We start from the raw sequence: 14,566 nt of genomic DNA, 5'->3' as shown, positions 1-14,566 counted from the left end.
CGAATGCTTTCTCTTGGAAAACCCAGGGAGAATAAAGCTGAATCTTTGATTTTAAGAAAGACCTTTAGGTTTCTGGAGCAATGGAAGAAATTATACTGACAAACAGGTTAAAATATTTTCTGCTGCTCATGACTCTTGTTTCTTTTTTGCCATTTGGTATATTAGAGCTGAAACTCGGTACTCTGCACACAGAGAATCAAGTACACCTGCACATAGGTGTGATTATACAAACTGAAGTAACATAAGCAGCACCTAGAAATTTTGTAATTTGTTCTGGGTTTTTTTGTTGGGGGGGGTGTTCTTTTCTCTCTCTCTTTTTTTTTTTTTTTTTTTAATAATCCTCAGGAAAAACATCATCTCAAGGATTTGGATACCAACATAACAGGCCTCCAGTCTTGTCTGGGACTGTTACTGTCTCTAGGGAAACGACAGTCGTCCTATAGTGGGTTTTTTTCTTATTTCCTCTTTGAATTCTTGAAGGTAGAAGAATATTTGAATGATATGACCTACAAAAGCATAATTTATCTGTTGTTTCTTTCACATCACTCCCTCTGCCTTATCTTCAAGTTTCTGTGAATTCTGAGTAGCAAAGACAATAAGCTTTGTGCAGGAAGGTTTGGAGTCCCTCTCCAGGGGGAAGCTTAAGTGTCTCTTTGGAGATGAGAGACTTTCTGTGCAATTCAGTGATAGAGGGAATCATATCAATTTGTTAATTAAGGCTATTTTAGAAGGTAAATCCGATTTAAAAAAAAAAAAGCGATTGAAGAAGGTAAAATGCTTACAGGACAGACTTTCTTTACAAGTAAAGGTCTCCTTCAGATTTGTACTCTTTCTAAAAACACATGCTTCATAATTGTTCGGTGACTTAATGAAACAAATCAGGTTATTAAATGTGTGTTCCTCTTCAAGGTGGCCTTAACATACTTCAGCATTTCATTATCGACCTTACTATGAAAGATTAAATGGTTTTGAGCGGAATATTTTTATGACCCTTTCCGAAGAGTTTAGTGTGTGCGGTAGAAGCTTCATTTTGCATTTGTGAATGCTTTGTAACCCTTTTCTAACAATGCCTTTCACAAGTGTTACGGATTGCCTTCACACTCTTAGAAGTACGTAAAAGGAAAGACACATTCTGACTGTATCATGTATTGCTTACGGCCAGATCAAGTAAACTGATTCATGGGTAGGTTTGCTACACCAATGCCAGATAAAAATAATGTAGTATCTCCCTGTGCAGTACAATGGAGAACAGGTCTTTCTTCACTGCTTTATCATATTGTCTGAACATTCATCTTGAAGACTATATGTAATTGGAAGACAATGCCCACTCCCCGCAAGTTCAAGACTTTTTTTTTCTTCCGCTGTTCAGGACTATATACAGGCTTGAAAGAGCAACTGTTTTTTCCCATGTTTGCGCTGGAGCACATGCGAACAGCTCAATGACAGAAACCACTTGAACTGTTTAGAAAAAAAAATGTGACCGGTGGAATCTCCTTTCTGGTCTCTAAACAGCCTATGACTTCAAAAAGTTGTTGTTAAAATTTTTAGACAAGGGTAGTCTGAGTCTGCCACTTCGTGCTGAGAGTACATTAGTAGACACAGTGCTTGTAAAATATGCTTTATTCATTAGGATTGTCATTTAGCTGTTGTGTCTATGGAAAATAGTTATTTTCTAGGCCTTGCAAAAAGACCTTGTAAGTTTGGCTGTGTGTTTGTTTTCAGCTGGCATTTTTAAGTGTTTCCTTTCGCAGCTTGCTTTCTTTATATAAAGATAGGAGGAATCATTGCAGCTCTGGGTTGAAGTGACTTGCTTCAAAAGCCCTATTAACCTTTTAGTCTGTGCACTTTTGTTTTCGGTTTGCTGGTAGACAGCTAGCAGTATTTCCGTTTATATTGCCATGATGTTTTGTACACATATCCCTCTCCCAGGCCCAAGTGGAGGAGAGGTGGAGTTTGTGAGAGTATAGGTGGGGAGCCTTGATGTTATTTCTGAGGTTGGCTTTAAAAACAAAGACCCTGTTTTCTCTCAACCCAACATTATGTGATTTGGAAAACTGTTCTTCCCTGAAAGAATTTTTCTTCTTTCTGTTTTCTGTGGATGATTAAGTTAGGACAAGTCAAAGTGCTGTTGGCACACAATCTTTCTGCTTGACCAAATACACCAGAAATACAGTAATTAAAATTCACACTCTTAATGGAAAGTAGATGTTAATTATAGAAGTCTTTTGGGAATACTTAAAATGGAAAAGTAATCATGTTTATCCTGAACTAGAACAGAAGTAAAAAAATGTTTTATGGCACTTGCATGATGAGTTAAGCTCAGAATTGGCAACTCTTTTTCTCTTGAGAGCTGCATTATTCTTAATGTTTCTTAATCTTTGTTATACAAAACAAATTACTGCACTGCTGTGGTATGGCAGCCATACCACAAAAGGCCAAAAAGAGAGCCTTAAGAGTGCGTATCATTTGATATAAATGTGGTACACGAGCACATGAGTTTGCATAAGTTTTGATGAGGCAGACTTCTGTCTGCAGTGGATTGCTCAGGACTATTAACCACATTGATTCCCGTATGAGCAGACGAATCTGTAACAGGGATGAAAACTTGTTTGAATTTAAGAGTCTGTTGGTGTAAATAGTCAAAGCAGAAAATACTGTCATATAGACCAAGCTATTTCTAATCTGTTCAGGGAGACAATATTGCAAGTAGTGATAGCTCTTGTGCACATTACAGTATTTTGAAATGAGGATGCATTTTATGTTTAAAAAACTTAGAAGGCTAACCCAAAAATTGTGTGATGTGATTTGTGTTTTACAGGATCCCTTGTGAGAACCTTCACTCCTTTTTACTTTCTGGTGGAGCCAATGGACATTCTGTCAGTTCGCGGAGCGTCTGTTGTAATGAACTGTTCAGCTTATTGTGAAACTTCTCCAAAAATTGAATGGAAAAAAGATGGGACTTTTCTAAACTTGGTGTCAGATGACCGTCGCCAGTTGCTACCAGATGGATCTTTATTAATAAACAGTGTGGTGCATTCCAAGCATAATAAACCTGATGAAGGATACTATCAATGTGTGGCAACTGTGGAAAGCCTGGGGACCATTGTCAGCAGAACAGCAAAGCTCACCGTAGCAGGTAAGTCTCTTTTTTTGTTGTTAAGTATAACTAACAGCATGATAACGTAGATGTATACTCGGCCCTTGCAAAAAGAGGAAGGTGCTTGCCGAGAAAGGAAAAGATATTTTCATCACTTATCAGTGAAACTGGGTCTGTATCTCTCTTTTTACTAGCTGAAAGTTGTCATATATTCTATTCATCTGAGCAATTTAATGTGTGGGTATTTTTTGAGGAAATGCTGAAGATCAGGAAAACTGAAATGAATGGATTAAAAAAAAAAGTCAGGTGCATGTAATCACAGTGAAGACTTACCACAGCTTAGAAGGGGAAAAAAAGAGTAGGGTTCTACATTTTTTATCTATAAACACCCTTAAAAATAAATTTCTTTGGCTGCTTATATGTTGAGATTTATCTCCCCTCTGTCATGAAACATTTGGGAAGCTCCTAAAAGCTAATGATGTGTACAATCCCTAAAGAACTGGAAGAGTGGTGGAGAAAGGAGGATCCTGTGCTGGGGTTTTGTATTTCTCTGTTTCTTGAGTATCAGGTGTGAACAAGGAAGCCTGAAAAGTAACAAACAACGAAAACTTCCTTGACAGACATTAAGAAGCCTGAGCCGTAACCTCACCTTGGTGTTTTGAGTAACTTTTAGACATGACTTGGAAATAGCTTTTGTGTAGGGGGTAGAATGCAGTAAGTAGGTGAAGTTTGCAGACAAAAATAAAGAATATGACTGGGGGAAGTGATCTGTTTTCAGAATGTCATTTGCGTGTATCTCAGGGATCGGGAGTGTCAGACTGTGTAAGTGTGTTTTAAACCGTGTAGCTGGAAGAGACATAATTACTTTGTAAGAGTGAGACTTCAAAAACCAACAAAAAAGATAAACTGAGGCAATGTAACTAGGAAAGAAACCTATGAAGCAATTTTTCTTTTGTTTCTCTAATGATGTTTGCCAGCCTTTTTCAAACAGTTTTTTTTCTTTGCTTAATAAATGTCTTGAGGTAATGAATCCTTGCTGACTAGTGCTACAGCATCTCCCAGAGCTGCCGCTTACTGTCATTTATATTCTGATGTTGTTTCAATTAAGTTGGCTTGTAGCATTGTTGTGAGACATCAGAAATGTCAAAATAAAAAAAATTGGGGTTTTATACCTTAAAGGAGTGACTTTCAGAGTCTCTGAATAAGAAATACATTTCTAAGTTTGTTGGCAATGAGGACAATAAAAGCAGTTCTCAGACACTTATCTCGAGCACTTACTATCTTCTTACGTTGCTGCTGTCGTGATTAATTCTGCTGCTTTCCACATGAGATCGTTCAGCATCTTTCTTCTGTTACCATTCTGGTCCATGTGATCATTAGGGTTAATGGGGTTAAAACCAAAGATAATCCAAAATGTCTTCAAAATTTCCAGTTCAATTTTCCTGTATCAATGTAGAAGATACTATTTTAAATGATAGTTTTAAAAAAGATGGAATCTTAAAGAGCCTTTTAGTATTTTTAAAAAACCCCGCAATTCTGATGAGTTTTGTTTTCAAAAAAATCTTTGCTAGAAAACAGTCTAACCCAAGCCAATACGAACGTTTACCACAGAAATAGTTGCCCCTATGTCTCATGTTGGCCTAACAGCTATTAGAAGCCTAACAGTATTAGAAGATTATTGATCAACTCCATGCAATAAAAATTGTAATTTTTTTGTCTGAACTAGAGGAAATGCTCTTGACGCATGTTCTGCATTGCCTTATGCCACCCTGTTAAGTTAGATACCTGCACAAGAGCATCCTCTGGCTGCAGTGTGCGTAAGTTCTGCTGCTCCAAAAGATTTGTCAAATCTGGGTCTGTGAAAACCTATTTACTAACTCAGTTAAGTGCCAAGAGCTGTGCAAGAGTACACTGAGTTTAATGCGTTAGTTGGGGAGAAGGGTAGCTTTGGTTGCTGAAGGCTTTGGAGTAAGAGATGGAATACTTAAATTCTGGTTTAATTATATTGCTTTTCTTGACCTCATTTGAATCCCTCAATTTTATCAGTGGTTTTTAATATTTCTTCCCCCCCCTCTTTTAATTGGAAGCTTTCAGGCTCCAGTAAGTGTGGGGATAGTTAGCATAGTAAGGTCTCTCCTTGGCCTCAAGATAACAGTGGGAGGCAGCTAGTTCCCGTCTTAATTGAGCAGTGCTATGTTGAATTCGTATGGTGTGCGTGACTGTTGTACTGCGATGCACCTCATCTCTTTAAAGGAGAATATTATGAAGCATAGCTTGCATGTTTTAACTGCTTCTTACTCATTAAATATCTTCATTGCCTGAAAATGACAAATTCTGGTGAGTGATGTAGGCCAGGGCAAAGAAAATCCCGTAAAAACATGCCGTGTTCCATCCTGTATATGAATGGATACAGGTTTTGAGTTTTATAACTGCGCTGTTTTCCCTAACAGCTGGTAGATAATGCTGAGCAATCTACCTGTAGTGGGTCTTGCGTAAAGGTCTAACAGGCTGATAAATTTTGATAAATTTCCCAAATTATTTAAAGGACTTCATATATATTATAGTTTGACGGATCTAAAATTTTTGAACGTCAGAATCTGAAGCTCTTTTATTGCCATAGGATGACAGATATTGATAACGCAAGGTGTTGCAAGGTGACAGAGGGGCTTAGTCAACCGTTGCATGAAAAAATCAAACCAAAACACACACTCTCAGTACCCGAGCGTGGCCTGTTCAGACAGTGACTGAATGCTTTATGTTAGAGACCTGCTTTCTTGGTTTCTTGCTTCAATTTGTTTTTGACACAGTGCTGTAAACATGTTGTGCCAGGGGAAAATTGATGATGGCGTGGATTGGCAAGTTTGTAGTGTGTTTGACAATATGCTTTTAAAGAACCTTTTCCATACGGGATAATAGACGAGAAGCCTTTACTCTTCAGGCTTTTTGAGGTGTGAGAGTCAAAGTTTCTGTGGCAACTGAGACTCCGATAAAAATTGATCTTTTCCTTCTTTGATCTAGTTTCTCATGTGATTTAAAAAGCAAGTCAGAAGTTATGATAAAGTATTACATTATAAAGAATACTTTAAATCAGCACGATTAGTCTGTAACTTGAAATTGTATGCTACTGCACCTTGAAAGTAAGTTATTTACTGTTCTACAGACTTCTGGTAGTAAATCTTTGATTTTTAGAAACTGCAAACGGCAAGAAATTTGTTAGTTTTCTTTAAAGATCAGTAGTTTCAGGATACCTGTATCTCTCTTTCCAGTTAAATGTGTGCTTCCATTTTGATTCCTTCTAGAAAATGAAGGTTGAGATTGTCGTTGCCAGTGTTTTCTTCCTTCTTTGGTTCCTCTTGCTTTGCAAACTTAAGCATGTTATCGTGCTCTAAACTGGATTTGTGAAATAATTCATTTATTTTTAAAAGTGGTTTTGCTTGCTTTATGTTTTAACCAGAATATGACCACACAAACATCAGGGTAGTGGAGGGAGATGGTGTGGTGATCATATAGTCCATATAATGTGTAGGGTTTTGCCATTATTACGATGGATTTGAACTAGGGAAAGTCAAAGGAACTAATTTATGTAAAGCCTCAACACTTTTTAATCAGTGCCTTACTACAGTATGTTTTTTTAATTGGCCTTTGAAATGCAAATCTGTCTTTGATACTTAAGTGCCAGTTAGATCTTAAGAAGGGTGAAAGGTTGGAATTTGTCTTACAAAACATGGACTAAAAAAAAAAGATTTAAAAAATTTTGGGGAACTGTGTCTGTAATTCATCTTGGAAAAATGAATTTGTATGTCTTTTAGTAAGAAGTATAATGATACTAGGTTAAAAATATTCCCGAGATGATCTTTTTTCCAGTCACTATTTACTACTACTTAGTTAAAGCTTTCATAAAGCTTTTATCGAGAGAACAGATACATGAAGATCTAAAAGGTCTGAAGCGTGACAGTGTCACTGAATTTCTTCATACGGATTTATCAGTTCTATATGTCCATTTAAAGACTGTTCAGTAAATTAATTATTTTACCTCTTGTCGCCTTTTTTCCCCAAGTGAATCCATCTGTTTTTCTTCCTCTTCTTCCACTTATCTTTGCATTTGGTAATACTTGGCTTTGAGCTTTATATGTAGTTTGCTTGGTTGTGATGAGGTAGCTGTATCACTGCCTTGATACTAGCTTTAGGTATGGCCGAGTTTCATCAATTCAAAAAGCTCTTGGTGATAGCTTATGACCTTTTTTCTCCCACCTCGATTAAATAATCTCCTTATATTATTATTTCTCATTTAAATATTCATAGAAATTTTATTTTCAAATCTTCATTTTGTAATTACTTTTGGAAAAAGTACAGCCAAACCACTTCTGTTAAATATTTCTGCCATGCAGTATCAAAATCTACAAGGGTTCAACAATCAGAAAAGGCACATTTGTATTTAGTGAAAATGTAATATTTCTTTTGGAACAATCTGAAAACGTTGCAGCTGCAGCACAGTCCAGAATGAGCATTGTTTCTTCCTGAAAAGTAGTTCTGAAAACTTCAGAATCATGGTGCAGCTTCAAGTATTATTTTGTGTTGAAAACACAAACACCGAAACCTTGATAGACTTCCCGTTTTTCCGTTTACAACTAGTAATACTTGAGTGACTTGTGTGGGTTGAGGCACATCATGTACGTACTTGGAAGAAAGATTTGGAGTTTAATTCCAAGTATGCTCTAGCATTTCGTGCTCCTCAGCACGGTGTTCTCTGTAGTTCTTTGCTTTTCTGACCTGAATAAATCCTCCTCCTTCTGCTAGTTCATTCAGCTAATCGTGGAGCTCAGACTCTGGCCGGCTGAAGCCTCTGGCTTGGGATCCTACTGCTGTGGCGTGGCAGAGGGATTGTTGCAGTTTCATTAATAAAATTTGTCTTCGCTGTTTTTCTTTTCAGAACTTCATTTAAAACCTTTGTAGTAATATTTTTGTCTGTGAAATGAAGTATCTGAAGGCTAAATGTCAGAATGTGTTGACTATGCAATTACCTGTCCCTTTGTATATGGTACGGTCGTATCCACATGACATGCAGTACACAATCACTTCCATTCCTTCTGCTGACCTGTCTCCATCCATGAACAGAATCAAGCTCGGGGGCCAGGAAACGGGATAGGGTTGTGTGGTGAAAGAAATGCCCCGTGATATTGCTCCCTCAGGTCTCGTACAGCTTGGAAGATACGTGACCCTTTGTCAGGGGATTGCAAAAAGTGGAGATGATTCCTTATGAGCAGGAGACTTGCAACCAGAGGAGGAAAGCTGTGAACTGTGTTCTCTAGCCTGCTGCATAGCATTGCGCAGGACCTCTCAATAACGAGGATATCAAGCCCTTGAGTTGTGCTTGACCAATACGATTTACTTGATATCAATACATGAGATGTAGAGAATGAGCTTCACTTGAGAAATTGTTCCAATTTTTAGCTGACTAGATTGCCTTTTTAAGGTTCATTTGCATCTTGAATATATCTAGCTTTGGGCTTCCAAATTGATGGCTAGAAGAGCTGTCTGCATAACTGCTACTGAAATTATAGGAGGCCTGGATGAGCAACTACTGTGGTATTTCATGTAATGTGGCTTGGCGTAATTAAATGAGTTAGGAGCCAGGAGATGCTGATGTCTAATCCTGCTTCTATTGCAGGCTCATTATATGGTCCTCAAGAAGATCTCCATGCTTTGTCTTTTTCTCAATGGGCTAATAAAGAATTTCTCTTCAATAAATTTAGAGTATTACTTTTTATAATGTACCGGGATGCTGTAAATGAGTATGCTGAGAGAAGACCATGTAGAAATAAGTTATTCCGTATCCATTACAGTTTTTGGATGATAGTTGTAGCCAAGAAATGATTATCCAGCACATTCCCTGAGCACAGCTGGTGGGGGAGGGGAGGACCTGGATGGATGTGTTCTCGCAGTTAAAGCTAGGTCTCTTCAAGGCATATCATCAAAGAGGTATGTCATGGTTGTGAGAGCTTAATTTCTGGTATATTATAGTATTTAGCTACTTAATATCAAAATTACTTATTTATGTATGTACAATGGTGAATACTTAAGAATTTTGCTCAAACATAAATTTGGGTTGAAACTTTGTTTGCTTTTTGCCATAACTACTAGGAACTGCATAAAAGTAGCCAGGTTGTACGGTTCTAGAATTGCACATCTTTTGCAAAGATTGCCTAACTTTGAAGATTACAACTGAACGGTGTTTTTTTTCTTACTGGACTGTGTGTGTGTGCCATCCCTAAAGGGTAGGAGAGAAGCTTAGTTCAGTGGCTGAGCAGAACAAACTATGTGCATATACCAGCTCCTCAGAGATGCAGTTAGATTAGAAATAACAGCACTTTTTTTACTCGGTATTACATATTTCCTTTAAAAGTGAGGGGAAAAAAATCTTGATCCGATCTTAATGAATAAAGAACTTTCTGACCTTGGAATTGGAAAAAACCTGAGAGCATAGATGCTTCAGTGGGAGGCTACTTAAGAGCACTTAACCAGTAAAAGTAAGTGACATGGGTGATAAATTTTCCTTGCAAAAATACATCTTCTATGAAAAAAAAAAATCTGCGTTTTTCGTAAATTGGCTTAGATCAAAATGCATTTCTTGTCAATGACAAGTAAATGGGAAAGGTGTTTTTAACAAAACTGCAGTTTGTACAGTTTCTGTCAGCTGTTACTAAAAACGTGAGCATTTAGACATTTAAGACAATAAATGTTCTACCTTATATGTCATTCTAAATTCTTACAATTCACAATTGTCCAATTAAAGTAGGAAAAAAAAATCTATGTGAGCCCTTGGACTGATCTATATTAGTACTTGGACTGAAAGCAAGGGTCCAGATTCAGAACTATTATAAATATTTTCAGTGTAAGGTTAGGAAAAATGAATTCATAGACTTAGTCATCATTTACTTTTTCTTTTTCTTGAACAGTAACTGCATAAATTTGGGAGATGGGAACCGAAGTAATTGAAGTAATTTGTGATACTGAGCGCTTCACTTCTTGGGTGTGCAACCTGAAAAGGTTTGCCTTTGAGAGACTGCTGGCGTACCATCTATTTCCTTTCCTTCTTTCTTTCCAACAAAACCCAAACAAATGCCAAACCAAAATGATGTTGATGTTTTACTCTGATCTTGAATGACTCGTGTACCTCTTGCATGGTATTAGAGAGTTAGGGTATAATTTTTGTTCCAGAATTTGGTTGAATTTGATTCTTCTTGGGGGGTATGGCAGGAGAGGACTTGGAATTGCCCATGGCTGAAATAATTCTTCTAAAATGAATCAATAGAAACCTATCCAAACTAAAACTGTGTCGTTTCATATGTGAACTGAAAGTGTTGGAGAGATCAGCAGGGTATCAATATAGTAACTTCTCTAGACTTAGGAGGGGAAGAAGTGTTGCGTCTGATCCAGGATCTGTTTCCTCTTGGGCAGCAATTGGTCTGTCTCCCTTGATTTTGTGATGTGCATGCCAGGAATTGCTTCCTGTATTTCCTCAATGCATCAAGTCCTTGTCTATCCAGTTAATTTATCCTGCTTTTTAGAGTGCTGTGTTCTCTCCAGCAACTCATATGAAAGCAGTATACCAAGTTATGATTTAATATCAGACAGCTTCTTGCCACATCCAAAGCAGATAGCTGTACAATTTGTCTGCAGCTGAATTGATTGTTCTAATCCTGGGAGAAAGGCCACAGCAGGAGAATTTTAGACCTGCTTGTTTTTAAACTCTTCATTGATATCTAATGATCAAGTTACAGCTTAGGTGAAGAGATTCTAATTTGCTGGTTGAATGATATTAAAACCACTGTTTCTATTTAAAAATGCAGGTTTACTTAAGCTTTTGTGTTTAAAGTTTATTACACCTAATATTGAATAAAATCAAACAGCCTATTTTGACTAATACTATCCCTGTCCCTAATTGTGTGGGTCAGTGAGCTGGTTAAGGCTTATTTATGCTCATTGGAGGGTAACGAATCACCTCCTGTAGCTATAGGAGAGCGGGGACAAGTAGATCTGTAACACTTGTGCCTGGACTTTCTGCTTTAGTAACAATTTAATATTACCGTTCAGAAAAAACAAACTAGTATGTATTTTCTAGAATGGAGTTAATGTTCAGTGCAATGAGAGATCCCTTACTGAGCCCAGTCAGAAAGCGGGGGCAGGGGTGTGATTATGGATCCTTTTCTCAGGTGGGTGGATGCGGGAGGAAAATCCAAACTGGTGAGACCTGAGGTGTTTGTCACCAGCTGTCCCATTTACATGCAGTGGAAACCTCCCTTCTTGCTGCAATATCTTGTTTAAGATGGTTGTGGCAGCTAATATTCTTGATTCTTAAACACACAGCACAGAAGTGTTTAAATCCTGTGGTCATTCATTAAGTTAAGATTTTCTTAATTAGGCATTCTCTTAGGTGCAACATTCCATGTCATTATAAACCAAAAAGGTTAGGTTTTATCAGTTTACCAGTTTGAAACTTAAATTCTGAAGTCTTGTAATTAGCAAAGTATCCTTTGTGCGTTTGGTTAATGGACGAAGTTGTCTTTATGTTAATATGCTTCAAAAAATAATATAAACTTACTGTAAAATTAAACTTACATAAAAATTAAAGCTCTCTGGAGTATACATTCAAATCTTGACCTTTGGTTTTGAAAATATGGAAGGCAATATAGTTAATCTCTAGAGAAGCATGAATTCTGTGAAAGAGAGCTTTAGTGCCAAATTTCTAAAATCACTTGGGTTTGTAGTAGACGATCTGTTGATGGGTGATTCTAGGTGGTGTTACAAAAGTAGATAGTGAGAGCATATTGATGATGCATCAACACCCCTAAACAAGAAAGTTGGATGAACTTTGTGTAGATTAGCTTTCTCATTTGTTAATATTTTCACTCAAATATGTATTTTTTCCGTATTTATGTTCTGCATGTCAGCACCAGCAATCCCTTTTGTAATTTTGTTTGACAAGTTTTCGCATAGATTGCTCACTAAATCCCAGACTGTCAGGCAAGTGATAGTTACTTATGTAGCCTGTATTCTTAACTCCCTGCATTTTCTAGTGTGGGATTCAACAAGACGTTTCTGCTTTAGTTAGTGTAAAAGTAAAGGGTCTCCACGCTGGCATTGTTCAGATTTTTGATCAACTGAATATTGCCTTTTGAAAATGGTAAGAACTTGTACTATCACACCTACCCAAATGAAAGATGACACAAAAGCAGTAAGGGTAAGAAATATCATGGCAGAAATGTGTGTATGATAAATTATTTTTTCGGAACAGTGTTTAATAACACTGAAAAGGAAACAAAATGGAGGAAAATTATTTTTAATAAGGAAAAAATAAGTTATGAAACTTGCTATGTTAATTTCAGTGAGGTTAGTTCTTGGTAACATTCTTAAAAGCATGGGGTATGTCTCATCATTCACATAAGTACATTAGAAATAAAAATGTTAAAAATTATCAAAAAACCTTGCAACTCCTACTTATTTGCATATATAAATCCCTATTTTGGGGGGGGGGATGGGGAAATGTCTCTAGGTAATTTATAGGTTTCTGTAAAGGTGTTGCTCTTTCTTCTCTAATAGCTTCTGAAGTCACATTCCTGGATTAGATGCACTGTCAGTCTGCTCTTTTGTGACTGTTCTTAAATTGAACACATTAAAAATCAAGCAAAGAAAGGCTTCATTATGGAGAGACCTCTAAAAAACTCTCCCTGATATGATGAGCTTAATTGCTAGCAACTGATTCAAGGTCCATGATTCAAGGGTCAGCAGCGTGATAATCCACACCTTAGCTGTTTTTCTCTGTGTCCCTTTGAGTGAACTACAATTTTGTCGAATAACTTGCTAGTTATACTCCTTTTAGTGTTTCTCCTCCTTTCTGCCATGCATCCTTGTTGTCTCTAGACATCATCTTTTTCAGCTAGATGTTTGTATCTATAGAAGTTCTTTCTCCTTTGTATTTATGTCTCCTGTTATGTCAGTCTTCAAGTTTCTTTTCTATTCATGGATTCTGAGTATTTCTCTGTGAAATTGTTTAGGTTATTTCCTATCTCTAAATGTCTGTTGTCAGGTACCAGCTGTCTTTATTACTGTCTATAGGGTTGCCTGCAAAAGTTTTTCTGATCTTTCCTTTCTTCCAGTTTCTTGATAAATTTATCATGACAGTCCTCTCTGTGCATTAATCTCCTTTGAATAGCTTGTTCACATGAGCTTTTGTAATTGATAGCCTCGCCTGGATCTAAAATTATTTAAACTGTCAAGCTCTTTTCTTTCACCAGAATACTCGGATCTTATTCTTCATTTGCTATGGCTATTGATTTTGTTTTAGAGTAATTGTGAGCCTCTACTTTTTTTTTTTTAGGCAATCTATTGATCAAGACCTGAGGTTCCTTAAATGATGAGGCAATCTGCATACCTTATCTTAAGGTCTTCTCTTAAAATCCCACAGTGCTTTCTTCATTGTCCTTGCTATTAGAATGACTTTCAACAGTACCAAATAAATTATCCCATAGTTTGCACCCCCTCAGTTCATTTTTCTGTGGTGTTAGAAATATCTACTTACTACGTTTCTCTGTGAGTGTATAGATCAAATTCATTGTGGCTACTGCAGCTTTTTGTGCCGCCTTGAACTGCCGCTATTGATGCGGGAGCTGTTCTGTTCTTTGGCCCTTTAATTACAAGTCCTGTCTCTGATTTTAATGGTGCTGTTATTTCATCTACTCCATTAGCAGAATTATTTTTTTCTGTATTCCTGTGCCATTTCTTGCAGGACTTTGAGCCTGACTTTCTGCTGTGCCATGGATGAACCCCCCCACCTCACCCCCCATTACGTTTACTGTCATTTATGGTTGTCATCAGTGACCTCTGTATTTTTGAAGATCTTCCTTGAATCACCTTTCTTGTTCCCATTTCATTCCTGGAATAATTTATTGATCTCTTCTTGATATCATCTGACTAGAATTTGGATTTGTTTGTTTAGCCTTGGTCTATTGTCTAGTCTTGTTGTCCTTGTTTTTCAATGCTTTCAATACCTTATCAAAGACCGGTTTTCCTCTACCGCTTCTCCTGGAGCTGCAGCTAGTCAGGCCGTAAGCCTGGATCATCACTACAGACTTGGGATGTCGCAAAGCATAGCAAGCATACACTCAGCTGTTTCAGGGTTTGGGTTTTTTTTGTGTGTGGGGTTTTTTTTTTTTTTGTTAGGAACCCATACCCCAATTGACACAATATCAGGATGTACATTATGTCTGCTCTTTATTTCTTGGTCTGTTTTAGTACTTCGTCATTCCTGGGACTTCTGTCAAAAGTAGTGTTTGGCAAAGTGGCATCATAAAGTTATTTCTAGATGTTTGACTTGTCTCTTACTCAATATTGTGCTGTCAGTCACGAGTCTAGTGGTTTCACCAGGATTATTTTATTGACTTTTGTCTCACTTCTTTTCAAGCTTTTGCA

The 14,566-nt window shown here is 37.2% G+C and overlaps 1 protein-coding gene across 1 annotated transcript in view; it reads left to right on the top strand.

Moving 5' to 3' along the window:
* The window catches only part of LOC104083729 (neogenin-like), a gene marked incomplete at its 3' end in the record, with an annotated part of 64,148 nt that overhangs the window by 20,867 nt on the left and 28,715 nt on the right, over window positions 1–14,566 (top strand). Inside the window, exon 2 of the mRNA XM_009587328.1 lies at window positions 2,819–3,136. Within this exon, the coding sequence (XP_009585623.1) occupies window positions 2,819–3,136 (318 nt within the window). The remainder of the gene's footprint in view (window positions 1–2,818; window positions 3,137–14,566) is intronic.

The sequence above is a fragment of the Fulmarus glacialis genome, unplaced genomic scaffold (assembly GCF_000690835.1).
Source record: "Fulmarus glacialis isolate BGI_N327 unplaced genomic scaffold, ASM69083v1 scaffold1231, whole genome shotgun sequence".
NCBI classification, from domain to species: Eukaryota; Metazoa; Chordata; class Aves; order Procellariiformes; family Procellariidae; genus Fulmarus; species Fulmarus glacialis.
The sequence above is the reverse complement of the archived record's forward strand: the minus strand, read 5'-3'. Positions and strand labels throughout refer to the sequence as shown.